The sequence below is a fragment of the Artibeus jamaicensis genome, unplaced genomic scaffold, assembly GCF_021234435.1.
Source record: "Artibeus jamaicensis isolate MK-2021 breed Jamaican fruit bat unplaced genomic scaffold, CSHL_Jam_final contig_402, whole genome shotgun sequence".
Classification (NCBI taxonomy): Eukaryota; Metazoa; Chordata; class Mammalia; order Chiroptera; family Phyllostomidae; genus Artibeus; species Artibeus jamaicensis.
The window spans coordinates 18,887,587-18,915,208 of record NW_026521818.1 but is presented as its reverse complement, the minus strand read 5'-3'; the positions used below and the strand labels follow the sequence as shown (position 1 = coordinate 18,915,208).

The following is a 27,622-nucleotide window of genomic DNA, read 5'->3' as shown; positions in this document are numbered from 1 at the left end:
GTTCAAGAAAGAATTTAAGGTACAAAAATATAAAAGGAACCAAAGTCATTATACATTTATGCTTACAGTCTAGTAACTATGGGGATAGGTAAAGACACATGCCTTTCACTAAGGTTTCTACTTAATACCAAAGATGAAGAAAATAAAGATCAAGATAAGGGGAATGAAGTAATAGGGGAAATAAAATCTGAGATAAAGGATTTGAAACTAAGGGGAAGGTGGGGGAAAAAACAGAAGAGGTAGTCTTTTCCATCAGAGTGTAAAGAACACAATCATAAAAATTAAAAAAAGAGAAAAATAATGACTAACCATGTAATAATTTACTGCCCTTCCGAAAACAAAAGTAGGGAGGTACTAAAACACAGAAGAAAATGAAAAATGCTAAAAGGCTATTTCCAGTGGAAAAAAATCTAACCACACTTATTTTGAAGACAGTATCAAAAGTTTCCCTGGAGCACAATGAAAAAAAAAAGAGAAAACTAACCTGTTGCACAAATTCCAAAGGCACGGGTGTCGCTTGTGTAAACGTTTCTAGATGAATGCCGTGAACAGGATCTTCAACTATCACACAACCAATATCAAACCATCTAGGACAGAATACGAATTTTGAGTTATGTGCTAAATAAAAGTTTTAATGTACAGATAAAATAAAAAAATAACAAGCAATATCATCCAAATAAAAATATTAGCAGGTTGTAAAGAAGAAATATTCCAAAAAAGGAATATTTTTTAATTCATTTTTCAAGAGAATCCACAAAAACAATATATAAAAGTCCCCTCTTGGCTTAATTCCAACAGGAGAAAAAGAATGGGAACACACACCAAAAATACATCAAGTTCCTTTTCTGGCTGACAAGGAGAAGGAGTGAGACTAGAGGACTCAAGTAATGCCCTGAATGTGTGTTCACAGCAATGCCAGCGACTACACTTTAGAGAATGCCAAGGTCCCCCTAGTTCTCTAAAATACCAGATTGGCCTAAGAGTGCATTTAGTTAGAGCCATGCGATGGCTCTAACAGTGCTTAGCTGTCTGTAACTTCATTTGAAACAATTTTGTTAGACTGTATTGTGACAGCTGCCATATCCATGTGCATTATAAAAAGAAAAACCTTATCAAAATTGGCATATTTTATACAGCCATTTTAATATTGAAGATGGAAGAAGATATGCAACATTTCAGCATATAATGCTTAATTATTGCAAGAAAGATAAAATTCAATTGAAATGCAAAAAAAAATTTGTGCAGTATATGAAGAAGGTGCCGTGACTGACTGAATGTGTCAGAAGTGGTTTGTGAAGTTCCTTGGTGCTGGTGACATTGTGGCTAAATAGCTCTTTGCTGTGGGGCTGGCTTACGCATTGGAAGATGATGAGCAGCACCCCTGGCCTCTACCTACTAGTAGCCAACACGACCGACATATCCAAATACCCAAGTCAAAATATCCAAGTCAATAAAGTTATTGGTGAAAATGAAAACTGTGTCTTTCATTTTACGGAAAAACATAACAGACTTTCTGGCCAACCCACTACTATCGTGCTCCTGAACCTGTCAACCCGGGTATCACGTTCTTCTCAAGTCTAAAACTGCGACACCTGTCATGTCCACCCAACCTCTGTCTCTTTCACTAGTGCGCTGGCTGAGGAAACTTTCAGTTCTCTTCCTTCTTACTACCACCTTCCAACTTCACCCCGCTCCCTGCCCCAGAGAGAGGGAAGAGTGGCAACCGTCAATGATGAAGTTCAAGTAATGCAACAACATACAAATAGTCTGTCATGCGTAATACTTTTTAAATGTCACCTGAGGAAATATTCTATTACTATCTCTATCACTAATATACAAACAACTAGAAAAATTATTAGTAAATGCAAAAATAAGCTCAGAGGAAATAAATCCTTCTTATTACATTTTCTGAATTGTTCACAATGAATCACAATGAAAACAGCTTCATGAAATCAAAAAATTTTTTCCATTTAAAAGATACTTCTAAATTGACTTACATGAAGTTAACTGTAACACCACCAGCATTTTAACTAACAGAATCATAAAACCACTAGATGCCCTGAAAAGATGCTCTATCACCATTAATCATCAGGAAAATGCAAATGCAAAGCACATGAGATACCACCTCATGCCTGTTAGGATGGCTATTATCAAAAAGGCAAGAAATCACACCTGTGGGCAGGAAGGATGTGGAGAAAAAGGGGACTCCTTATGCACTGTTGGTAGGAATATAAGTGGGTACAGACACTACAGAAAACAGTATGACACTGCCTCAAAAAATCAGAAATAGGAATACCCTACCCAGCAACTCTACTTCTGAGCATTTACCAAATACTAAAAGATACCTGCACCCCCATGCAGCATTCTGTACAAGAGCCAAGACATGGAACCTAAGTGTCCACTGATGGATGAGTAACATTTTGTGGCTGGAGTATTACTCAGCCATAAAGAAGGAAATCTTGCCATTAATGGTGCCATGTAATGGACCCTGAAGGTATAATGCTGAGGAAACCAAGTCAGAGAAACACAAATATTGTATGATCTGCCTTATATATGGAATCTAAAGAAATTTTAAAATGAAATTCAAGAGACACACAGAACACACCTGTGATGGTTGGAAGTGGGTGAAGGGGATCAAGAGGTATGAGCTTCCAGTTGTAACTTAAGTGGTGGGGATGTAATGCACAGCATGGTGACTGTAGTTAATAATACTGTATCCCTGAAAGTTACTAAGACAGATCTTAAGGGTTCTCATTATAAGAAAAATCTGTAACTGAAAACAAAAGCAAGCCTCTTACTTGTCAGGTAGCAATTCTGCAATAAAGTTTTCTACGGACACAGCAATCTGTTTCTCATGGATCACTCCAGTTCGACGCAAGGTATCTATCCGCTCCTGGGCTCCCTGAATAGTAACAAGTGCACGTTAGAAACTGATTCAAGTTATTCATTATTAAGTTATTCATTATTAAGTATACCAATTTATGGGTACACAGGCAATAAATTTATATATTTACACAAATACATATATACTCGTTATAAACATTCAAGCAATACAGAAGACAAGATGTGACAAAGTCCCATCGAGTGTACTTTCCTAATTATTTTAATATGCGTTACTGTTTTGCTACTGTGAAATGTATTGTTTTTATTTTCTATGTTCTAAATGGCTGCTAATATAAGGAAATTATGTGTTTTTTAATTGTAGGTATTAACTACACCTATATTGATTAAATATAAACTATTCAACAATGGTCGTAACTACGATTGGTTTTTCAATAAGATTGTTTAGTGCTGTTTTTCAGTCCTGTTTTTTCCAAGGTGACCCTGCTGTTTTAAAATGGCTCCCAAGTACAGGGCTGAAGTGCTGTCTAGTGTTGCTAAGCACAGAAGACCATGATGTACCTTATGGAGACAGGATGAATGTTAGATAAGCCTCATTTGGGCATGAGTTATAATGTTGTTAGCTGTGAGACTTCAATGTTAATGAACCAGGTACATATACATTAAAGTGGATTTAAACAGAAGTAGACATAAAACAAAGTTATGCACTGACTACCTGACAAAAATGCTGTGACTAGAGGCTCACTGGAACCTAACCATGAAAAAAAAATTAACTTTAAAGCATCATTAATAGTAGTATTAATAGAAAACTTACGGGACTTGAGAATTATTACAGGTTTAGTAATTGATCTGAATGTTAACAATGGGTTAAGTGTTAGTTAACTCACTAAGCAGTTAGTTAGTCCTAACCAGTGCTAGGACTAACCAGTGCTAGGACTAACTACTTTCTTTCTTGTTGTGCTCCCTGCATGTGTTTCCTCCCCTCCCCCAACAGTCAAACCCACTGTAGGTTTCTTTAAATTAAAACTCCACTGGATCTTCATACCACAGTCACCTAACTAAAACCAAGGTGACCATCTCATTATGTAAAACCAGTTGCTCCACCCAGACCACAGAATTACTGCCAGAATGAGGAAGAGACTAACTGCCCGTGTCTGTACCCCACAGGTCTGCCATCACATCACGCACTTTCAATCCAGCGGCATAGCCCACTGGCTGTGGGGCGATGTTGGGCTGAACGGCTTCCCCCACCACCACAGCGAGGCCGAAGACCTCCTGGAAGGCATCCCGCACGGCGGCCACTTTTACTTCTTTATTTGAGGTCACAACAATATCCAGTTCACCTCCAGACTCTACAAAGACCAGAAGGAAATTTGATTCCAAGTTAACGTAATGAAATTCTCATAACTACTACCATAAACTTTTTATTTGCATAATTATGACTAAGCTCACACAATTATGTAAGGTATAGGCATCTTATTCCAGAAAGAGCTTAGCTGAGCAAGAAGTATGCAATTTTCCTTAGTTTTAAAAATAAGAATTTAATGCATTATCTGAAAGAGTCTATTTGCAAGCAGAAGATGGCACATACCTTCTAACATTTCTGATTACTACATATCTGCCTCAAATATGGCCCCACACTGTTCTGTATTCTATGAAATACTGTTCCAGTTCGACGCAAAGTATCTATCCGTTCCTGGGCGGACAGACATTCCCAGTACTATATGTGGGATATAGTAGTAGCTCTCCCTGCAAACAGTGTGCTGTGGTCAAACAAGCTTGGGAGATGATGCTTACTCAAGCTTGTGTTTCTGTCTTGGAAATTTACAATGCAAATTAGCATATAGATTCTGAGAAATCCAACAATTAAAAATCATTACTTTAACCCAGTACTTTCCATGTTTCCTCTGTTTACAGAACACATTTTTAGCCTCTAATAACAGCTCCTAATATTAATGTAAAAAAATTGGCCACTCTGAAAACAATTTTTCTATAATAGTACTTTATTAATTTAGGCCAGGTTTCATGTTCTGATTAGTTTAAATTTTAGATAGACAAATTTCTTGCATTTTTAAGATTTTAAATCAAAATGGTGTTTCTGCCGCTAATTAATATAGACAGGCATCTATCATACACAAAATTCTAACACCATACAGATGCCAGTCCTTCAGCAAGCACAGGAACTAAATGTTCTGGCTTGTGCAATACGACTTACACATTTGGGATAATCAGACTGTACTTATAGAGCACGGACGTGACTGTTACTGGTATGACGACTGGTCAAAGAGCAGCACAGAGGTTCAGCACTGCACGGGGACTACCATGAAATGTGCTTCTCATCTAGAAAATAGCTTAAAACGGGGGAGTTATACTTTTATATTATACATCCCCATCACTGAAAGAGCAGGGCATATATCACAAATAAATGGGTATTTATAAATGACATATTCCCTTACTGTCCTAACACAAATATGCAAGCATATATTGGAGAAATAGACAAAAAACTGTACTTGAAAAATAACTAAATAAAATTTAAAAAAAAAACCAACTTTCATAAAACTTGAAATTTAAAAAGACTAAGAGCAATATGAAATTAAAATATTTTAGAACATTTTTAATGTTTCAATTAATTGCTTCAAAACTGGTGTTCTACACTAATTTGATCAAATATGCCTCATTATTTTTAAAAACTTGACCTAACACTGTTTGTATTATAAAACATGTTGCCCCAAAGTAATGCTTTGTTTTTCTTGTGGAACAGTTGTAAATATTTTCCAAGTGTGAGTTTTCTATTATGGATACCTTTTATTCCTGATTGACATAATATTCCACAGATCCCATCTTTGCCAGAATTTCAGAAGGTACTAGAACTAATTAGCTCACATAAGGGAGAAGAGGAGAAGTATACTATTCTCATTTTTTTCTTCCATGTGGGACATCTTCCTTGACCCTTGCTGAGTACTAACTACTCCACTAAAATTTTGCTTAGTGCTGCTTTCACAACAAAAGGAGCATTAAAAGAATGTAGAAAGTTAAACTCTGTTAAAATCCATTTCTAATCACTCATGTGCCATTTTGATACATTTAAAAGTATTAAGTCATTTCTAGAATAACTGATTTAAAATACCATGTTTCCCTTTGAGTTTTATTAGATAAGAATGGTCTTACTGCCTGTCAAGAAAATGTCAGCTTTTCCACACTCATTATTACCCTTTAAAGCTGATTAAGATTTAAGTTGTGATATTACTGAATGACAGAAACTTCACTTTGTGTCTCTCCTCCCTTGACCCCCGCCTTGGTATTTCTCCTGCTTCTTGATGTCATGCAGACTATGAGCATGAGAAACAGTCTTGGATTTGAGTCCTAACTACCATTTTCTAGCATTGTTATCTTGGGGAAGTCACTGAGATTGTTCCATAGAAAAAATATCTATCTCTTCTGAGGGCTTGCTCTAAGAATAAATAAAATAATTGTTTTTACAGTCTAATATAGTACCCATTAAAATAGTAAGAGCTTCCAAAATACTTCCTTTCATTCAAAATAGGAGCTGTGGAAAATATACATGATGCATCATTGTCAAACTTAATTATTATGAATATATAAAATCAATATAGTAATAGGGCCTGATTTCTAAATCCTTTGGCAGTTACAAACACGAAGAATAATTCAGCTGACTTAATGACTGATTCAATTTTCTACTTCCATAAAAGCAAAATGGCTAGGTGTAAAAAAAATGAACATGGGTTCAGTCCAGCCCCACCAAGCTGTGTGATGCAGGATAACTGAAATCTCTCTGAACCCAGGTTTCTCATCTAAAACTTGAGGAAAATAATACCTACCCTGCAGAGCTCTTGTGAGAATCAGTGCCTGGCAAAGCCAAGCACTTAATAAACAGTACTTGTCATTGTTAGATCTTGTCCCTGGACATTTACTAGATAGTAAAGTGTTATCAAGACTCATTAAGGCTACTGACCTTTTATTGCCATTGAAAATCTGCATTCAGGTACCTGGTACACAGCTTTGGCTTCTAAGTTATCTTCAACAGGATTACTAATAATTGGTCACTGATACTGCTAAACTATCATATTTTTTCATATACTCAATATATACATTAGGACTTAAAGGGCAGACAACATGTCTATGTCAACTTTCTGGAGGATTCTTGGTAATGAGGATTCAAAAGTGGTGAAAACAGATTTCAAAAAACCTAATAATCAGATAGTGTTAATCAACAGATTAACTTCCCCTAAAAATATTACAACTAAGTTAAGCATAACCAGACTTACTTAAAATGGATAACTGGAGAAACCTTGAAACCATGAACAAAGCATTACTTCGAATATCAATGACAAATAAAGTAAAAATCATATACAGCAACGCTAACCACATTTACAACTAGAATGAGTAAGGATGTATACTGATACTGCATATTGTTTTTTAGTCCTCCAAAGTTTATTCTGAGAAGTTTTCAAAGTGCATTTAATGGTGACTAAGAAAAAGATGAATTAAAAATACCAAGACTAAGACTTCACAATCAACTTAAGAACATAAGAGGATTTCCAGCGATCAGTGGAATTACACTCGGTGGCTAACACTGGCACACTTTAAAAAGTATGGCAGATGCCGATCTATGTTTCGTACATACTGATATATGGAGCCATGCCAGGGTCCAGCGTTGTAATCACGCTTTCTACGGAATGTTTGGTTTTATCAAGCACAGACTTCACCATAGGATTGCCGGCTACACCCTGCACGAAACAAATTAACATATAAATGCCTGTTCTAAGCAAACAACCTGATAATGAAAGACATTATTTTTTTAGGTTTCCAATGCATCACAGACTAGCACTTTTTTTTTTTAATATTAAATTTTATTTAGTTACTTTTCAAGTACATTTTTTTTTATCTATTTCTCCCATCCCACCCCACCCCCCGCCTGGTCTCCTCCCTCCCTCCCCCCCCCCTTTTTTTTCCTCCCCCTTTTTCCCTTACTTCCCTCTCCCCTCTGGTCGCCTTGTTCTTATACGTTTTTTTTTTGTTAGTTAAGGGGTGTTTTTTTAATGCTTTCGTTCATCTATACATGGAATCTGCAGCAGAGAGAAAGAAGGAGCTACTACCTTTTGCAGACTAGCACTTTTGTAAAGTGTAAGAAAAACAAGGTGATGGCAATGTGAAATTCCTATGAAGTTTCAAAATGCTTATCCATCACAGACCCACAATGGTATGCAGAACACACTTCGAGTAGTGCTGTTCTGGGAGGTATGTATATTACATATACATGTATATGAGCGTGTCTACTTATTTACTTCATTTTATGTAATAATTTCATTTCACTTCTATTTACTTATATAAAAGACTAGGCAAAACTCATCTGTCAGGATCTCAAATAAAGAATGTAATCAGATGTCTCCACAGACCCATACTTTGTTCTCTAATAAAAATATAAAGAGTGAAAATACTTCTCATATTTGTTCCCCAAAACAGTTACCTATTACCTTCATATAAAATATTCTACAGCCTACCGAAGCTTGTTTTTCCTAGTTCCTGATTGTTTTGTTCATATGCAAATTCTCCCTTTTAAAACAGATCTATTCCTCTGGATTTTTTTTTCAATTAGAGTTAATATTCAACATACTAGTTTCCAGTGCACAGCACACTGATGAGACATTTATATAACTTACAGAGTGACCCCCCAGCTGGCCTGCACCCACGGCTGCGGGTATCAGAGGGAGAGACTCCAAGAAGACATGTGGCTAACAGCTAGGATTCCACCTCTCCCTGCCTACCATTAAGCTAAGGTGATTCAGAAACAAGATTAAGTTTGTTAATAATGTTAGGACTGTCGACCAACCTTTCATTGATTAAGTTACAGACCTCTGAGTTGAACTGGGTGTTTCAAATGACGTGACACAATGACACACTTTTAACAAGGAAAGGAAGTAACAGTCCTAATGTAAAGAAAGCTTTTAAAAAGCATAGAGGGATATTAAAAAACGGCTTAGAAAAATACCATCTTCGTGCAACATAAAGAATGCAGTAAATCACTTAACCACCTACTGATCTAAAAATGTTTAATATACAATTAAATTGCTGCCAAACAATCAAAAGAATGTTGGGGGGGGTCGTCACCTGACAGAGCGATTCCAAAATTCATTAAGAAACAAATCAATGAAAATAAAACTAGAAAAGGAAAATTTTAAAGAAAAGAGAAATGATCGAACTTACACAACCCAATGCTGATGTGTCTTTACAAATGTGGAAGCTGGGAACTGACCTAGCTTACCCATCAATGAGTACTCCCCTACCCCTACATCAGCAAACTAGGCTATCAATAATTAATACAATAATTACAATACTTAAAAGTGTGGTACTATTGCAAAGATAGGTGGAGCAGTGGAATAGAATACAGAGCCCAGAAACGGACATTAACCCACAATTCAGTAACTAAGATAAAGGTGACATATCTAATCACTGGGACATTATGTTGGAAGAGTCAATTAAGTGGCTGGAAGAAAATTAAAATCGACTTCTCATATAATAAAGTATCAGCTACATTAAATTGGTAAGTGTAAAAATAATTAGAAGAAATCAAACAAAAAATTATATATTGTGGAAAAAGGTTATTTTTATCATGAAAAAACTGAAAGTAGGCTGATAAAAATGAGTCCTGAAAATTTAGAATCTTTTATTGTAATGAAGAAAACTACAATACATAATAGCATATAACAATATATTCTTACTACACAGCTCATATAAATCCATTAAGAAAATCATCCCAATTCAACACTGAGCAAACAACATGAACAGAGACTTCATAAAAGAAAACTGTTCAAGAGTGTGCATGGGTAGCAACCAACTGATGTTTCTCTTTCACATCAATTTTTCTCTCTCCCTCTTTCCCTTACTCTCTAAAATCAAGAAATATATCCTCAGCTGAGGGTTTTTAAAAAATCTATAAATGATAAATAAATCATGTGAAAAAACATTCAAATTCAGTAACAAAGAAATGCAAATAAAAATCGAGTATCACTTTTGCCTATCAAATTAGAAAATATTGTACTTCAAGTTTATTCATCAGTGCTAGCAAAGTAAAAACTGCCATGACAGTTTATTCTGATATAACCTTCCTGGACAGCTTATATGTATCAGTAATTTTTAAAATGTTCACTCTGACATTCATCAAAAATTAATCCTGATACAACAGAGATGAACACAAAGATCTGCATATAAGAATGGTCATCAGTTTTATTGATAAGAATCACAATTAGAAAATGTCAAAGCGCATTAGCAAAATAAAATATGGGAAATAAATGGCATGGTATATAGGGCAAAGCAGCAGAAAGGAGAACATTTCTTAAGATACTTTATAGCTAAGAAGATATTCTGGATATATGCTAGGTAAAGACAAAGACACAATATAGTATGTGTCCACATGTTACTATCCCAATTTGATTTTTATTTAAAAAGAGATACATCTACATAGATATGCACATACAAAAAGGTTGAGGAACTATAGAAAACTAGTAAAAAGAACAGATTTTTTTCCTTACACCCTTTTATTTTCAAAGTTTTCTCTAATGCACATCTATTAGTTTCATAATTTAAAAATTAAATGTGTTTTTTTCCCCCTGGCTGGTGTAGCTCAGTAGACTGAGGGTTGGCCTGCAAACCAAGGGTCACTGGTTTGATCCCCAGACAGGGCACATGCCTGGGTTGTAGGCCAGGTCCCCAGTAGGGGGCGTGTGAAAGGCAACCACACATTGATGTTTGTCTCTCTCTTCCCCTCTCTCTAAAAATGAATAAATAAAATCTTTTTAAAAAGTAAGCAAGGTTTTTTAAAGCATATGTTGATTATACTCTTAAAATCGTCCCATTTTATTCTCCCCTTCATCACCCTCCGCCCTACATCTGCCCACTGCCAGCATTCTCCACTCCAGTTAGTTCATGTTCATGGTTCTACACATTAAGTTCTTTGGCTTCTCCATTTCCTATACGATTCTTAAGTTCTACCTGTCTATTTTGTACGTACCATTTATGCTTCTTATTCCCTGTACCTTTCCCCCTATTTTCCCCCCTCCCCGCTGGCAACCCTCCATGTGGTCTCCATTTCTGTGATTCTGTTCCTGTTCTGGTTATTTCCTTAGTTTGTTTTTGTTTTTTTGGGTTCAGTTGTTGATAGTTGTGAGCTGTCATTTTACTGTTCATAGTTTTGATCTTGTATTTCTTAGATTAAGTCCCCTTACCGTTTCAATAATAAGAGCTTGGTAATGATGAACTCTTTTAACTTTACCTTATCTGGGAAGCACTTTATCTGCTCTTCCATTCTAAATGAAAGCTTTGCTGGGTAGAGCAATTTTGGCTGTAGATCCCTGTTTTTCATTACTTTGAGTACTTCTTGACAATCCCTTCTAGCCTGTAGGGTTTCTTTTGAGAAATCAGCTGATAGTCTTATGGGAACTCCTCTGTAGGTAACTCTCTCCCTTTCTCTTGCTGCTTTTAAGATTATCTCCTTATCTTTTAATCTCAGGTAATTTAATGATGATGTGCCTTGGTGTGTTCCTCCTTGGGTCCAACTTCTTTGGGACTCTCAGAGCTTCCTGGACTTGCATGCCCACTTCCTTTGCCAAATCGGGGAAGTTTTCCTTCATTATTTTTTCAGATGTTTTCAATTTATTGCTCTTCCTCATCTCCTATGGCAACCCTGTGATTTGGATGTTGGAACGTTTCAAGTTGTCCCAGAGGTTCCTCAGCCTCTCCTCATTTTTTCTGAATTTTTGTTTTTTCATTCTGTTCCAGTGGAATGTTTATTTCTTCCTTCTGCTCCAAATCACTGATCTAAGTTCCAGTTTCCTTCCCTTCACTGTTGCTTCCCTGTGTATTTTTATTTCTTTCACTTTGTGTAGCCTTCACTTCCTGCTCTATTTTGCATCTGTATTCAACCATTTTTGTGAGCATCCTAATTACCAGTGTTTTGAACTCTGCATCTGATTGGCTGGCTACCACCTCGTCACTTAGTTCTTTTTCTGGAGTTTTGATCTGTTCTTTCATTTGGGCCATATTTCTTTGTTTTGGTGCACCTGTTATGCTGTAAGGGGCAGAGCCTTAGGTGTTCGCCAGTGCAGGGCAACCCACTTGGCGGCACTGTGGTGCTGTATATGGGGGAGGGGTCAGAGAGGGAGCAAAGCCACTTCCTTGGCTCTCACCCTGCTTTCAGTCACTTCCTCCATTACCCACAAGCAAATCGAGCCCTTCTGGTGCTGATACCTAGGTGGGTGGGTTTGTGCAACTTCTAGGACCCCATGGGTCCCTCCAACAGACTCTCCTGTGAGAATAGGAGTTTCTCCCACTGCCACAACCCCCATAGGTTTTTACAGCAGAGGTTTTGAGGTTTTAGTTTTCTGCACTGGACCCTGGGTTGTGCGGTCTGTCTCACTCCCCAGCTGTTCCTCCTGGCTTATCCACAGGCGAATGTGGAACCTCCCAGTCTACCAGCTGCTGCTTGCCACATGTCCCCTCCACCCCAGCTGCCTATCTCCACTCCTCCTGACAGTCCAGATGAATGTTTCTCCTTTAACTCCTTTGCTGTCAGACTTCCATACAGTTCAACTTTCTGGCAGTTCTAGTTATTTTTTGTTTTTAAATTGGTTGCTGTCCTTTTGGTTGTGCTAGAAAGCAAAGTGTGTCTACCTATACCTCTATCTTGGCTGCAAGCTAAAAATTAAGCAGGTTTTCAAAGTAAATGCAGCTTACCTTAATAAAACCCCAGAGTCCACCAGCAGATGCCTCATCCTGACCTCTCACAATTCTAGGATCTTCTTGTTCCTCTGGAAACGTGATGGCAGATGTGGTCCCAGCTCCCTGGGCTACAGATGTCAAACCGGCTTGCTGAGTAATTGGGGCTGGCAACATACCTAGTTAAGGGCAAAATTATTTAATTATGTAATTTATTCCATAAACTATTTCCTATAACATAGGAAGTGAAATATAAAAGACGTGTAGTTTAAAACAGCTGAAATAATGTAACTCAAAGAATCTCTTATAACTATTTCATAAAACACAAATAAAACAAAATTCCAAAAGACGATTTTTTTTTCCATAGGCTTATACCAATTGTCTTGAAAATGGACAAAAAATAATAAAAACAATCAGAAAGTACTTCATGTTTTGTTTAGTACCTTGATGTGACAGCTATAATTCTAATCTCTCTAATGCATAAAAGTAACTGATGTAAGCACCCTAGCCCATCATATAAAAGCATGTAACAGCAAGTACCCATACTCTATATACCCTATTTTAACTAAAAAAAACTTACATATACAGAAACATGGGCATAAAACTTGTACTCTGCCAAAAAATTTTTATTGGTAAAGGTAGATACACAAAGTTGGACAATAAAAATTACAACAAAGTTTCTTCCTTTCCTACAATGAGAAACAATAAGCAGAAAATGATTCAGATGAAGTTTTGTTAATGGTTTCCAACAACCATTCCAGAGAGGCCAACTGTGTAACAGCTACAGCTAACCTAGAAAAGGAAATGGCCCCATACCACCAACTTACAGCAACACACGAGCTTTTATTTGGTTCCAAATTTTTACCTGGCTAAATAAAACTACTCCTTGGGCTATTCAGTCCTGATCATTTTAAGTGAAACTTAAAAATTCTCAAATTTCACCTTGATGTTTCTCTGTAAATGCACAAAATGTTAGGACAAAATTTGGAATTTTGTTTGACAGTCCTTATAGTACATACTAATGTACTACTAAGTTTTACAACATATAAAAATCATACACTAGGTTGTATCAGTTTTAGTTTAATAATTAAAATGGCAAAAACATGAGAACTGAAAACTCTAGAAGTCAAAGAAATGCGTTAAAAACATTAACGCAGAGAGACTGGAACATTATACACTGCTGGTAAAAAAGCTGCTTCGGAAAACGGTTTGTGGGTTTTTTCAAGTAAGCAATTCCATAGCTACGCAAGATAAATAAAAATATGTCCACCCCAAAACTTGTATGCAAATATTCAGAAAAGCAGTGTTTATAGTATCCAAGAACCAGAAATAATTCATTGATGAACTGAATAAACAAAATGTGGTGCACCCATTCAATGGAATATTATCCAGCCACAAAAAGGAATGAAGTACTGATGATATGTATGCTACGTAAGATTCCATTTATGTGAAATGTCCAAAATAGGCAAATTCATAGAGACAGAACGTAGATTCGTGTTTGCTTAGGACTGTGAGGACTGAGGAGAAAGTAGAGAGTGACTGCTAGTAAGTTCAGAGGTTTCTTTTGGGGGTTACAAGTTCAGTCCCCAGTCAGGGTGCACATGATCAATGTCCCTCTCTCACATCAGTGTTTTTCTCCCCTTCTCTCTCCCTCCCTCCAATAAGTACATATATACATACTTAAAAAAGAATTTTAAAAGGTTCTAAAAATTGTGATGATGATTGCGTAACTCTAAATACATCAATAAGTAATGAAATGTACACTTTGAATGTGAGAATCATGTGGTGTGTAAGTTATATCTTGATAAAGTTGTAACTTAAGAAAATATTAGCTATAGCCATTTATTTCGAAGTATGAGTACAAGAGAATTACCTGTTACCGGAGGTGCAGAAAATGACGGCATCAAGGGTGTCTGGGGAGCCCTTCCTGCATGTCCCCTCGTGATGTCATACGCTGAGCCAACAGAAAACCCTGATGTAGGAGGACCCGGAGGGGGCGCAGCCGGAGGAGTGCCTGGGGCGGAAGCTGAAGCTGGGAGGTGGGGCAAAGGAGGACTACTGAAGGCAGCAGCAGCTGGTGGAGGAACGGCAGGTGTCACGGCAGTAACAAGCGGTGGGGAAGGAACTGATGAAGGAGGCACAAAAGGCAATGATGCTGAAGGCCTCGCAGGAGGAATGGATGGCTGAGGGGTGGAATATGCGAGTGGTGGCAAGGACTGCATAGAGGGTACATTTGGAGAAGAAAAGGAACTGGTTGTAGCTAGAAAAATCGGGGGAGAAAAAAACACAAAATTAGAAATGCTTTTCACCGAAGTTTTCAAAGTATCTTATTACTTTCTTCTTGCAAAACTGTTAAAAAAATAACAGACCATATCCCAAGAATTATTTTTAAAATGTATAATTTAACATATACAACAAATTACTTTCAAGTCCCATAAGTAAAAGAAGAAGCTGTATCAAATTAACTTATGGTATTGTTCATAAGTAGTGCTTTGTGTTTTTGTTTGTTTCAGTGTGTTTTAACAAAATAAAGCTGCTATGAACATAAAAACCTATATACTGAAGGCTCAAAAACTTTTTCAGGAGGTTAATGGCCACAAAGTCACAGAACATGAGACAGAATTTTTTGGAATATTTTGGTCATAAGAAAGATGATTTATAGTGAATATGAATAAAAAGAATAAAAGTTTACCTTTATAAAGCAAAACATACATGTTTTCTGTCTTTGGGCTTAAATAAAATAGGCTGTCTCCCTTCATCTTGGCAAAGATCAGAGAAGTTTTAATATATGCATTCTTTTGTTATTTGAGTGAGAAAAAATAACAGTCTCTTTACTATACTCAAAATACACTAGTAGGGGTATCCAACCTTTTGGTGGCTCTGGGCCACACTGGAAGACAAAGAGTTGTCTTGGGCCACACATTAAATATACTGCGACACGTAGTCACAAATATGTCTCAAAACGTTGTAAATAAATTTATACTTTTGTGTTGGGCTGCATCCACAGCCACCCTGTATGTAGCCTGTGGGCTGCGGGTTGGACCCCCTGAGAGATGCAGGACGACTGCATTTACCCAAAGACACGGGGGTGGGAGACATCGCAGCAGCGGCAGCGGCCAGTCCCGCAGGATTTGGTGGAGGAGTCCCGGGTGGTGTTGTCTCTATTCCACTCTCTTCCATCATTTTTCTTCAATGATATACTGTAAAAATATTAAACTGCAGTATTACACCTTAGTCAAAAGCATATTTTTAAAGTCTGCATACTAAGAAAATAATTCTATAAATAATCATTAAGACACGTCTTTATGTTTATTTTGTAAACATTTTTTAAAAGATTTTTTATTATGTTTAGAGAGGGAGGAAGGGAGGGAGGAAGAAAGGGAGAGAAACATCAATGTTTCTTTCTTACACGCCCCTAACTGGGGACCTGGCCCTCACTTAGACATGTGCCCTGCCTGAGAATCAAACCTGTGACCCTTTGGTTCACAGTCTGGTACTCAATCCACTGAGCCACACAAGCCAGGGCATGTTCATAATGCCACTATTTCCAGATGAAAAGTCTGTCAAAATTCCTGAAAAAAGGAGTCAGTGAGGCCCTGACTGCTGTGGCTCAGTGGGCTGGGTGTCACTCTGTGAACCAAAAGGTGTCCAGTTGTTTCCCATTAGGGTACACACCTGGGTTGCGGGCCAGGTCCCCAGTTTGTGACGTGTGAAAGGCGACAGATCAGGACTTCCGGCCAAGATGGAGGTATAGGTGGAAACACTGTGCCTCCTCACACAACCAAGTTTAAAGACAACAACGTTTTAGTAACAAAAACGCAACTAAAACACAGAAAATTGAACTGTACAGATGTTGAACAACAATGAACCATTCATCCAGACCCATAAACCAGGCAGAGGAATGAGCAGTGAGACAGACCGTGCAACCCAGGGCCCCAGCGACAGGAATTAAAGCCTAAAAGCACCAACTGGAAAAACTTTTGGGGTGGAGGTGCTGGGAGAGGCTCCCAAGCTCAGAGAGAATTCGTTGGAGAGACCCACAGGGTCCTGGAGGGTGCACAAACCCACACACCCTGGAACCAGCACCAGAAGGGCCCGATTTGCTTATGGGAAGCAGCAGAGGAGAGGGAAATCCGAGAGAGAGCAAAACAAACACCACTGCCCCCTCTGACCCCGCCCCCACATACAGCATCACGACCCCACCCTGGTGAACACCTAAGGCTCCAACCCTCATACGTAACAGGCACGAACAGACCAAAACATTATGGCTCAAGAAGAACAACTCAAAGCCTCAGAGCCAGGGACTTCCGCCAAGATGGAGGCATAGGTGGATTTGCCGGGCCTTCTCACACAACCAAGTTTAGAGACAACTAAATATTAGCAACAGAAAACACAGCCAGAACACAGAAAATTGAACTTTTCAGAAGTCTGTTAACAACAATTTCTTCAGTCTGACCGGTAAGGGGCGAAACCAGCAGTTGGTGGAGCGGGGTCGCACAGGAAAACTCGGTCAGACGGACTCAGGCGCACGGAATCCAGGCACAGGGTTGGACCTAGTGAGCGACCAAGCGAGCAACCAAGCGAGCGACCAAGCGAGCGGGCGGGAAAACTGCAAGGGAGCAGGGCTGCGGGTTGACTGTGGTCACCCATTTGTGCGCGGATAGACAAGCAAGAGTGGGCGATTGGACCGGGACCCAGTGGGTCCCCATGGCAAGCGGCAGGGTGGGCGCCGCCATTTCCCTACTCTGACCCTGCCTCCACATACAGCGTCATAACCCAGTGACTCTGAGTGGCCCCGCCCTGGTGAACCACCTAAGGTTCTGCTCCTCACCCAGCAGCTCGAAACAGCAGAGGGTACCGCCATTTCCCCGCTGTGACCACGCCCCCACATACAGCGTCACAACCCAGCCGACCTGGGAGTCCAAGGTGCCTCTTCTCACACTTAAAGGGTTTGAACAGACCAAAAATGGCGCAAGAAGATCTCAGAGCCCCAGAGCCTATAGATCTAAGCGGTGAAGAAATAGCAAAACTCTCAGACGCACAGATTAAAACACTGGTGATCAGGATCCTCACAGAACTGGTTGATTATAGCCACAAATTAGACAAATATATGAAGGTGAAACTAATTGAAATGAATGGAATTGCACAGGAAGCCAATAGCAATGAAAAGGAAACTCAAATCAATGGAGTGGACCAGAAGAAAGCAAATAATGGCCAAACAGAAAAGAGTCAAGAAGCAAGAATTCAAAGAAATGAGGAGAGTCTTAGGAACCTCCAGGACATCTTTAAATGCTCCAACATCCGAATTATAGGGGTACCAGAAGGGGGAAAGGCACAGCCACCAGTGGAAAACTTATTTGAACAAATAATAAAGGAGAATTTCCCCCATCTGGCAAAGGAAATAGACTTCCAGGAAATCCAGGAAGTTCAGAGAGTACCAAAGAAGTTAGACCCAAGAAGGAACACACCAAGGCACATCATCATTACATTAGCCAAAATTAAAATGAAGGAGAGAATCCTAGAAGCAGCAAGAGCTAAGGGGACAATCACCTACAAAGGAGTCCCCATCAGACTGTCAGCGGATTTCTCAAAAGAGACCTTACAGGCAAGAAGGGGCTGGAGAGAAGTATTCCAAGTCAGGAAATCCAAAGACCTACAACCAAGATTCATCTATCCAGCAAAGCTTTCATTTAGAATGGAAGGACAGATAAGGTGCTTCTCAGATAAGATCAAATTCAAGGAGTTCATCATCACCAAGCCCTTATTATATGAAATGTTAAAGGGACTTATCTAAGAAAAAGAAGTTAAAGAAACATGAACAGTGAAAGGACAACAAACTCACAGTTATTAACGACCACATCTAAAACGAAAGCAAACTAAAAGGACAGCTAGATCAGGAGTGGAAACATAGAAATGAAGATCTCAAGGAGGGTTAGCAACAGGGGAGGGGGAGGAGGAGAAGGGGGGAGAAGGTACAGAAAATAAGTAGCATAGACAGTAGATAGAAAATAGATGGGGGGGCAAGAATAGCAGGGGAAATATAGAATCGAAAGAACTTGAGACACATGGTCATAAACTAAAGGGGGGTAATGGTGGGGATGGGGGGTAGGGTGGAGGGGAATGAAGGGGGGAATAGAACTGTAACAACATAATCAATAAAAATTTTTTTAAAAAAAGCCTCAGAGCCAATACTTCTAAGCCACCGAGAGATAACCAACTTATCAGGTGCACAGTTCAAAACACTGGTGATCAGGATGCTCACAGAACTGGTTGATTTTAGTCATAAATTAGAGGAACAAATGAAGGCTAAACTAAGTGAAATGAAGGGAAATGCACAGGAAACCAATAGTAACAGAAAGGAAACTGGGACTCAAATCAATGGAGTGGACCAGAGGGAAGAAAAAAATGACCAAACAGAAAAGAATGAAGAAGCAAGAATTCGAAAAATGAGGAGCGGCTTAGAAACCTCCAGGACATCTTTAAATGTTCCAACATCTGAATTATAGGGGTACCAAAAGGGGAAGAGGAAGAGCAACAAGTGGAAAACTTATTTGAACAAATAATAAAGGAGAACTTCCCCAATCTGGCAAAGGCAATAGACTTCCAGGAAGTCCAGGAAGCTCAGAGAGTCCCAAAGAAGTTGAACCTAAGAAGGAACACACCAAGGCACATCATAATTACAGTAGCGAAGATTAAAATGAAGGAGAGAATCCTAGAAGCAGCAAGAGATAAGGGGACAGTCACCTACAAAGAAATTCCCATCTGACTGTCAGTGGATTTCTCAAAAGAGACCTTACAGGCAAGAAGGGGATGGAAAGAGGTATTCCAAGTCATGAAATCCAAAGACCTACATCCAAGAGTGCTCTATCCAGCAAAGCTTTCATTTAGAATGGAAGGGCAGATAAAGTGCTTCTCAGATAAGATCAAATTCAAGGAGTTCATCATCACCAAGCCCTTATTATATGAAATGTTAAAGGAACTTATCTAGAAAAAGAAGATAAATATGAACAGTGAAAGGATAGCAAACTCACAGTTATTAAGAACCACACCTAAAACAAAAGCGAACTAAAAGGAAAGCTAGATCAGGAGCAGAACCATAGAAATGGAGACCACATGGAGGGTTAGCAACAGGGGAGTGGGAGGAGGAGAAGGTGCAGAGAATAAGTAGTATATATGGTAGGTAGAAAATAGACAGGGGGAAAGGCAAGAATAGTATGGGAAATACAGAATCTAAAGAATTTGTGACACATGGGCATAAACTAAAAGGGGGGAATGGCGGGGGAGGGGGTGTGCAGGATGGAGGGTAATGAAGGGGGGAAAATGGGACAACTGTAATGGCATAATCAGTAAAATATATATTTTTTAAAAGGCGAGAGATCAACGTTTATCACGTGCATCAATGTTTATCTCCCTGTCCCTCCCTTCCTCTCTAAAAACAAGTAAATAAACCTTGGAAAAAAGTTAGTGAGAATGTCGAATATGCAGAAAACTTGTGATATTTTCATAAACATACTTATTATTGGGAAATAATTTTATGCTAACTATATAATAAATCATTATGATTTTTTATGTTAACTATGTAATTAACTGTCCAATATATTTCAAATAGTAAATTACTGATTTCTGCCACATTAATGAATATTAGATTTATATCTAGGTTCTGGTCACTATTATATTAAAAATAAAAATATTGAAGTATTCTTGAAACACTTCCTCTCTATCCATAAAGCATTGTATGTGGGCTACTCCTTTAACATTAAGATTAAAAATAGTCATAAAACGTGCTCAATTTTCTGCTTTCCTCACATTCTAAAACAGCCCAACAATGGCTAAATGGTATGTCCCAGCTTATAGAAAAGTTAACAATAGCAAAAATGCCACCTGACACCAGGGTCCTAACAGATGATTATGATTACAAAACATGGAAAGATTCCTTTAAAAATTACAAATTTTCAAGCCTGTTACCAGAATAAACTCAGAACTTCTAAATACACCAAAGTTGTTTTCTGATGTTTTTATTCATTTAACTGTTTAAGGCCAACTGTCTGCCAAGTACTACTCCCACCTCTGGAAACACAAGGGAAGCAAAACAGGATACTTACAGACCAGCCCAGGAGGTACTCAAAGAGTAATGCCAGTGTGCAATGAACGCAGCCCGAATGGTGTGCGGAGAGCAGGAACAGTTCTGTTGGACAGGAATATGATTTTGATTTGAAAGTGAGGAAAGAGTCCCCTCCCCAAGTATCTGAAAAGTGTACAGAATTTAATTAGGCAAGGGAAAGGAGATAAGGGGGGCAAATTTCAAACACAGTGAATGTACAGGACAGATAAAGGCCCTAATAAGGTAGCAGGAACGAGATACATCCAAGAAAACCCACTTAGCACAGATCAGAAAAGAAATGAGGACTGGAACACAGCAGGAGCCCAGGCCGTGTTAAGCCTTACAGACCAGGTTTTTTAAGGATGGAAAGTCTCCATGGGGCATTTAAGCTGGGAGTGACATTTCTTGTCTTTTATTTTAACTTTCTGAAGAAATTTTACATTCACAAGAAGGATGCGAAAATAGAACAAAGTTCACGACTACCTTTAATCCAGCTTCTCCCAATAACAGTATCTTATAATAACTACATTACAATGAGCAAAGCTAGGAAATTAACACTGGTATGACACTGGTAATTAAACTGTAGACCTTATTTAGATGTCATCTGTTTTTATGTTTACACACATGTGAGAGTGTGTGCGCGTGTAGTTCTATGAAGTTGCATTGTATGCACCAACTCATGTAACCACCCTCGCAATCAAGACATGGAACTGGTTTGTCACCCCCAAGGAAGCCCTCAAGCTGCTCCTCTGTCCCACCCTCCCACCAACCATAAGCCCTGGCAACAAAACATTCTCTAACATTTTCTCAGTTCGTGAACATTACGTAAACAGAATCACACACAGCATACAGCTTTCTGAGATTGGCTTTTCTGAGTTAGCATAATTACCATACTTTGCTGTGTATAATGCACACATTTTTGCTCAATTTTCTGAGGAAAAAGTAAGGATGTGCATTATACAGAGGCAGCACTAACTCCCTTTTATTCATGCTCATGCGTAAAATACTACCCTGGAATACAATAATCAGTTTTGTTTCTAAATATTAGTAAATCAAAAAACTGAATTAAAAATTAGAACAAAAGATTTTTTTCCTCAAAGTCTGGGCCAAAAACATGGATGTGTGTGATACATGGGAACATGTTATATGTGGCAAAATATATGGTACCTTCAAAACCATCAAGTTGTTGGATGTATCAACAGTTCATCCTTTTTAATGCTGAATAGTACTTCATTTTATAGCTGCACCAATTTTATCCACTTATCTGTTAAAAAACATTTAGGCTGAGTCTAGCTTTTGACAATTCATATTTGTGCTGAAAGATTATTTTGATGACAATATGCAAATTGGGCCATAGGACAGTCACAGTAAATGCAGAGACCATTAAGAAGGATATAGAAGATGTTCAAATAGGAAGTAATAACACCCTACATAGACTCCTAGGAAGGCAGGGAAGAGGGTGATTCTGCCCTCTCCCACCCCAAGGGAAAAATTATCTGGCCCCAAATATCAGTAACACCGAGGGTGAAAAACTCTGGCCTACACCAGCGATTTTCGACTTTTTCCATCTCCCAGCACATATAAACTAATTGATAAAATTCTGCAGGACACCAAAAAGTATATTTTTTGCCTATCTGACAAAAAATAGATATAATTTTGATTCATTCACATCAGATGGCTATTGCTGTGTTGGCTGTTGTCACTTTTTTGTTTGTCAATCTAAGGGAAAAGAGGTCAGTGCCCCTGACCAAAAAGTCAGGTACTGAATGTTTTAAAAATTAGTGCAGCACACTGGCTGAAAATCGCTGGCCTAGACTATGGTGGTGATGGTGGAGATGAAGAACAGCAGATTCAAGAGATGTTCAGGCACTAAGACTCAGGAGTAGACTGGCTATGGGACAATGATGGGGAGATGTCTGACCGGCACAACTGAACAGAGATGGTGGTGTCATTCACTTAGGGAACATTGAAGAGGTCCAAGTATTTGTCTGGCATCTTTGGAGTGCAGGTTATACAGTGTTTATATTGGGCATGCTGAATATAAGCCCCTTGAAACATCCAAGGAAAGACAGTGGCTTGGTTTGCAGCCTTGAGACCACATTAAGTGTGGGTTCCCTCAGTTTACTCAATAGAATGGGAAGAAAAGATGATCCAACCAATCCTTGAAGAGTAGCCTGGTAGAAGACAAGCTACAGAGAATAAGAGATTACTGGAAAGATAAGAAGAAAACCAGGAAGACTGTGTTGTCCCAAAGTCAGTGTGTTCCAAGGTAGAAGCAGGCAACCGTATTAAAATCTGCAGAGATACCAAAGAGGATGATATCTGAAAAAATCAGTGGGATTGTTTAACTGGAGATGAATCTAGTGAGAGCTGGAGTGGGGGCAGAAGTCAGTCTGAATTGGACTGAGGAGTGAGAGGTGAGGCAAATATGCACAATGTTTTCCCAAAGCCATCTCCGCAGCTACCCATTTTTCTATTGGTCATTCATTTGTTACTATAGATGCTACCAAATTATTACAGTGGCTAGTGGAAGTCATATTTAAAGATGACCCTCATCCCTAAGAGTAACAAGTGTGTTGGCAAAAGAACTTTGCACAATGAATACAACCCATAATATGGAATAATTTGTTCATTTATTTCAGCCTTTAGAAGCTTTATTATTTGATAACTGGCTTATTGGCATTATTGGGTAAATTTTGTAGACATAAATACACTACCTTCTACTAAAGAAAAGCTATGGTGATAAAACAACAGTGAAATGTCTAAGTGGGTAAAAGTTTTAGTGCTCAAATCTGGACACAAAAAGTAACATGTATCAACGTTACACAGTATACGTACACAAGAAAAGAAATGGAATAACGGAGCTCTAACAACCGTAAAAGCAATTACTGCTGATGTACTAGAGCAGAGTAAAAAAGCCCGCTAGAACGGTGTTAGGCACTGACCCGAGAACCTAGGGGAAAATAAGCTACTTCCCACTGCCGCTCTGGTCTGTTGACCTAGCCAGGTCGGGAGAGGCCTCCCCCCAGGCTTTGCCACGTCTCCGGGCCGGGCTGGGCTGGGTTAAGGTCAGCGGGCGCTAGCCACTGGTCTCTAACACCGGCCAGCGCCCTGAAGGCGGAGCCAGCGGTGCCTGGACAAGAATAAAGTGCCGGAACAAGACCCCCGAAACGTACCCACGGTACAAGCCGCGGTTTGCCTTACGAAGGTCACCAGACCCTGGGCTGCATCCTGAACGCTCCCACCGCCGCGCCGGAAATGAACCACAGCGTGGGTCTCGGTAAAGACCCTCCGACCAAGGGGCCTGCTGGCCCGCCCACCTGGCGGGGACTGCGCCCCTAGGCGTCCGCACCCCGAGCCGCCACTGCCGCCCCCACTCGCATGCACCCGCGTTGCTCCCAAGCTGACGCTCACCTGTGAACCCAAGAGAATGCAGTGTAACAGCTGAAAAGTGGGAGACACGGAGGTACGGGTGTTAAGACTACGGGTCAGAGGACACCAGGAAGATGCACAGAGAAGCTTCTGTGGCGCGTCCCCGCCTCCAAGATGGCCACCAGGCGCGCACGCCCCGGCGGCTGCCACGTCGGCCGTACCGCCCCGCCCGTCGCCACGCCCTGTCCGGCCGGAAACCCCGCCCCCAGGCCGGGAGTTAGACTTATTACCTGCGTCCGAAGTTTCTGCGCGCTGCACTTTGTCGCTGCTTTTCTTCAGAAGCGTTCCCTAGAACTGCCCTCCTTTCCCCTCCACGACCCCAACACGCAGGAATGACACCCTTCTTATTAGGAGGAGTAGTAGCTCACTTATCCCCACTTAGGAAGGTGGGGAAGAGAGTGATTCTGCCCTCCCCCACCCCAAGGGAAAGGCAGAGTAAGCCACCCTCAGGGATGCAGGTAAGCCAGCCAAGGTTATTTAGTCAGGCCCCACCTACCGTTAGCACCTCACTCCAGAAACAAGGACTTACCGAATGTATTTTCAAAGATTTCCAGATAACATCAGTTGCCTCAGGAGAGACAGGGGGTGGGTACAAGGTAGTAGCTACTGTACCGATTTTTCCCCAAGTAGTACAAGTATTACGCTTTTTTTTAAAAATGAAAAACCGAAGACAAAGATTATCAACTTTCTTAACCCCATTATGTTCCACTCAAAACAGTGCCGGAAACAGTCTGTGCTCAGTAATATAGTACATGAATGGCATGCAATAGAGAAAAATAAGAAATCTGAAGTCAGAAGTCCTGGTTTGGGTCTGGGACTACCCTAATGCCAGTTGTGCAGTTGCACTATCTTGCGTAGGCCACTTAATCTCCATATTCCCATTTGTAAGATGATAATATTATTATCTCCCATCTCTTAGGCAGGTAAGAATCAAAATAAGCCATATGAGAGCATTTTTTAAACTGAGTATTGAATGCATGAAAAATTGTTTTGGTTGTTCCCAAATCTCTTCAGGAACTCATTCTTAGATTTTGAATTTACATCTTGGACTTGACAGTTTTAAGCATTCTAAAATACCTCACAGAAAAGTTAATACTATTTGACTATGCTCTGACTTCAGATCTCACTTTGCAACTACAGTGGGTTGTTCCCTTTGGCAGTGACACTTATCTTATCCACTGAGAATGTGTGTAGGTGGCTATCTGGGTTAGTCTCCAGAAAGAGCTGTTTGGGGTGGTGCCGAAAATAGTTATCATCTCTATCTTCTCTGGTTAACACCCTTAATAGCTAAAGGGTCTGTTGGTTTCTTCATTCATTCACCAAACATTTACTAGTGGCTGCAGTGTGTTGAGCATTGGTACCAGACGTGTAACTATGAACAAGAGAGACAAGGTCCTAACACTTGGAGAGGTTTCATTCTCATAATAGAGAGAGGCTATGAACAGGAAAATAACCAAAGCAAGTACTGTTTGTGATAAGCACTTTGTGATGAGCACTGTTTGGGTGATTGTAATATACACTAAGTGGGGTAGGCCACTTCCCGTAAGATGAATGTGAGGGACTTCTCTGAGGAGGTGGGATTTGAGAACAGACCTGCAAGGAAGCAGGCCTGAGGATATCTGGATAGAGAGCAAAGCACTCAAAAGCTCTGAGGGAGGGTGCTTGACACATTTGCAGAACAGTATGAAAACTGGGACCAAGAAAGGGGTAAGAAATCACTTCAGAGAAATAGCAGAGCCAGATCATAACCAGCCTTGTGGTCCATGATGAGGTCTTTGGGTTATATTCTAAGAGAAATGAGAAGCAGGTGGAAGATTTGACCAGGGGACTGACAAGATTTTACTTCAGTTTTAAGTTACACTCAGATTGCAGTATAACTTTAAGGGGTGCAAAGACTAAAGTAGAATGTCCAGGAATGAGAAAATGGTGATTCAGAGTAGCTAATGGGGCAGGGGCTGGTGCATGGTCTTGGACACATTTTGAAGGTTAAGCCATTCTGACTTACTATGGATTGGATGTGGACTCTATTAGTTTCCTAACACTGCCTAAACAAATACTATACTGTGTGGCTAAAAACAACAGAAATGTATTCTCTCACAGTTGTAGGGGACAGAAGTCCAAAATTGAGGGTTAGGAGGGCCTCAATGAAAGCTCTAGAGAGAATCCTTTGCCAATTCCCACTTCTGGTAGAGCCAAATTTCCTTGGCTTGTGCCATCGTAACTCTAATTGCTGCCTCTGTCTTCACATGACCATCTCCTTTGCATCTCTGTGTCTCATAGCTCCCTCTGCTTTTCTCTTATAAGAACACCTGTCATTGCATTTAGGGCCAACCTGAAATCCAGAATGGCCTCAAGATCCTTGAGGAGGTAGACCTCATTTCCAAATAAGGGCACATTCACAAATTCTAGGTGGATATATCTTTTGTGTGGGGGGGGAGGGTAGAGAACTATACCATCGAATGGGCCATGAGAAACAGGAATCAACTAAATAAAAAGATGGTTTTCAATGTTGTTAACCTCGATTTCCACTTGTAATATTTTGTTTTATTCATCACTTCTCATTTAAATTTCAAAAGAATTCTATGTGGCAGGTATTATTATTACTCTAATATTAGGAGTTATTATTCCTGAGGAAACTAAGGCTCCAAAAATTCTGTGTAAACCTGGAACTGGAACTCAACATTCTTTAGCTGCACTCCAACTTCTTGCCTGCTTTTGTGGTGGTAAGGTAAGAGAATGTGTTAGATGGAGGGCAATGAAGGGCATCGGTGGGAAAATTACAGCTTTGACAGAACAAAGATGGCTTCATTGTTTTATTTAGTTGTCTGTTTTAGTTGTTGCTAACAGAACTTATGAAGTTTTGCCTTCAGGAAGTTTCTGATATATAATAGAGTTCAATTTGAGCTGTAGTGCGAGACACAGTGTAATGGTTGAATTTTCCTGTTACTGCACAAAGGCAAACAAAACTATTTTCCACTTGAGTTGAGGGTTTTTTTTTCTAGCTCAATTCAGAGTTAATAGATCTGTTCTTAAATATCCCTAAAACCGTTCCCAAAGTTTGAAATATTTGTGTGAATAGTGAAGTGCCTATTTTCAGGTGGAGAGAAGCAAGGCGGAGGCTGAGCATCTGCAGTATAACCAAGAATAGGGGCAAAGCTGAATCTGGTCTGAGAGATGACGGCTCTGCTCAAAGAACAGTCAGTGAGTTGTACAACCACAGAGGACACTCCAGCAGCTGTGTCAAGGGCGCGGGCCAAGACAGAAATCAGGCCCATCCCTATGCCCAACCCATGCAAAGAAGATAGTTAAAACTTTCAGCAACTAGGAAGGGGGTGGAGGGTTGCCCCACACGTTGCATGGGACATACTTGTACTAAAAAATTACTCATTGTTTATCTGGAATTCCAGTTTAGGAGTCGACAAGCCAGTGACGTGCAGTCTAAGAGGCAATGTATGGCTAAATGACTGGGAAAGCGATATTGGTACCAGACGACCTGGATTTGAATTGTAGCTTTAG

At 39.6% G+C, this 27,622-nt stretch overlaps 1 protein-coding gene and 1 long non-coding RNA gene across 4 annotated transcripts in view; one reads left to right on the top strand and one right to left on the bottom strand.

Moving 5' to 3' along the window:
• The window catches only part of LOC119043965 (uncharacterized), a 73,671-nt gene extending 69,579 nt beyond the window's left edge, over nt 1-4,092 (top strand). Inside the window, exon 4 of the long non-coding RNA XR_005081525.2 lies at nt 4,009-4,092. This is a non-coding gene — a long non-coding RNA (uncharacterized LOC119043965). The remainder of the gene's footprint in view (nt 1-4,008) is intronic.
• The window catches only part of PRRC1 (proline rich coiled-coil 1), a 32,734-nt gene extending 8,515 nt beyond the window's left edge, over nt 1-24,219 (bottom strand). Inside the window, exons 1-9 of one of the 3 annotated variants that reach the window (XM_037138210.2) lie at nt 24,089-24,219; nt 20,676-20,758; nt 15,648-15,773; nt 14,447-14,833; nt 12,592-12,752; nt 7,487-7,589; nt 4,030-4,193; nt 2,799-2,902; nt 485-587 (exon numbers count right to left, since the gene is read on the bottom strand). In XM_037138210.2, the coding sequence (XP_036994105.2) occupies nt 485-587; nt 2,799-2,902; nt 4,030-4,193; nt 7,487-7,589; nt 12,592-12,752; nt 14,447-14,833; nt 15,648-15,756 (1,131 nt within the window). In that variant the 5' untranslated portion in view covers nt 15,757-15,773; nt 20,676-20,758; nt 24,089-24,219. Of the gene's footprint in view, nt 1-484; nt 588-2,798; nt 2,903-4,029; nt 4,194-7,486; nt 7,590-12,591; nt 12,753-14,446; nt 14,834-15,647; nt 15,774-20,675; nt 20,759-23,850; nt 23,948-24,088 lie in introns of those variants that run through there. The other 2 variants (XM_037138211.2, XM_037138212.2) reach the window with 2 other exon arrangements.
• Between the last annotated feature and the right edge of the window lie 3,403 nt (nt 24,220-27,622).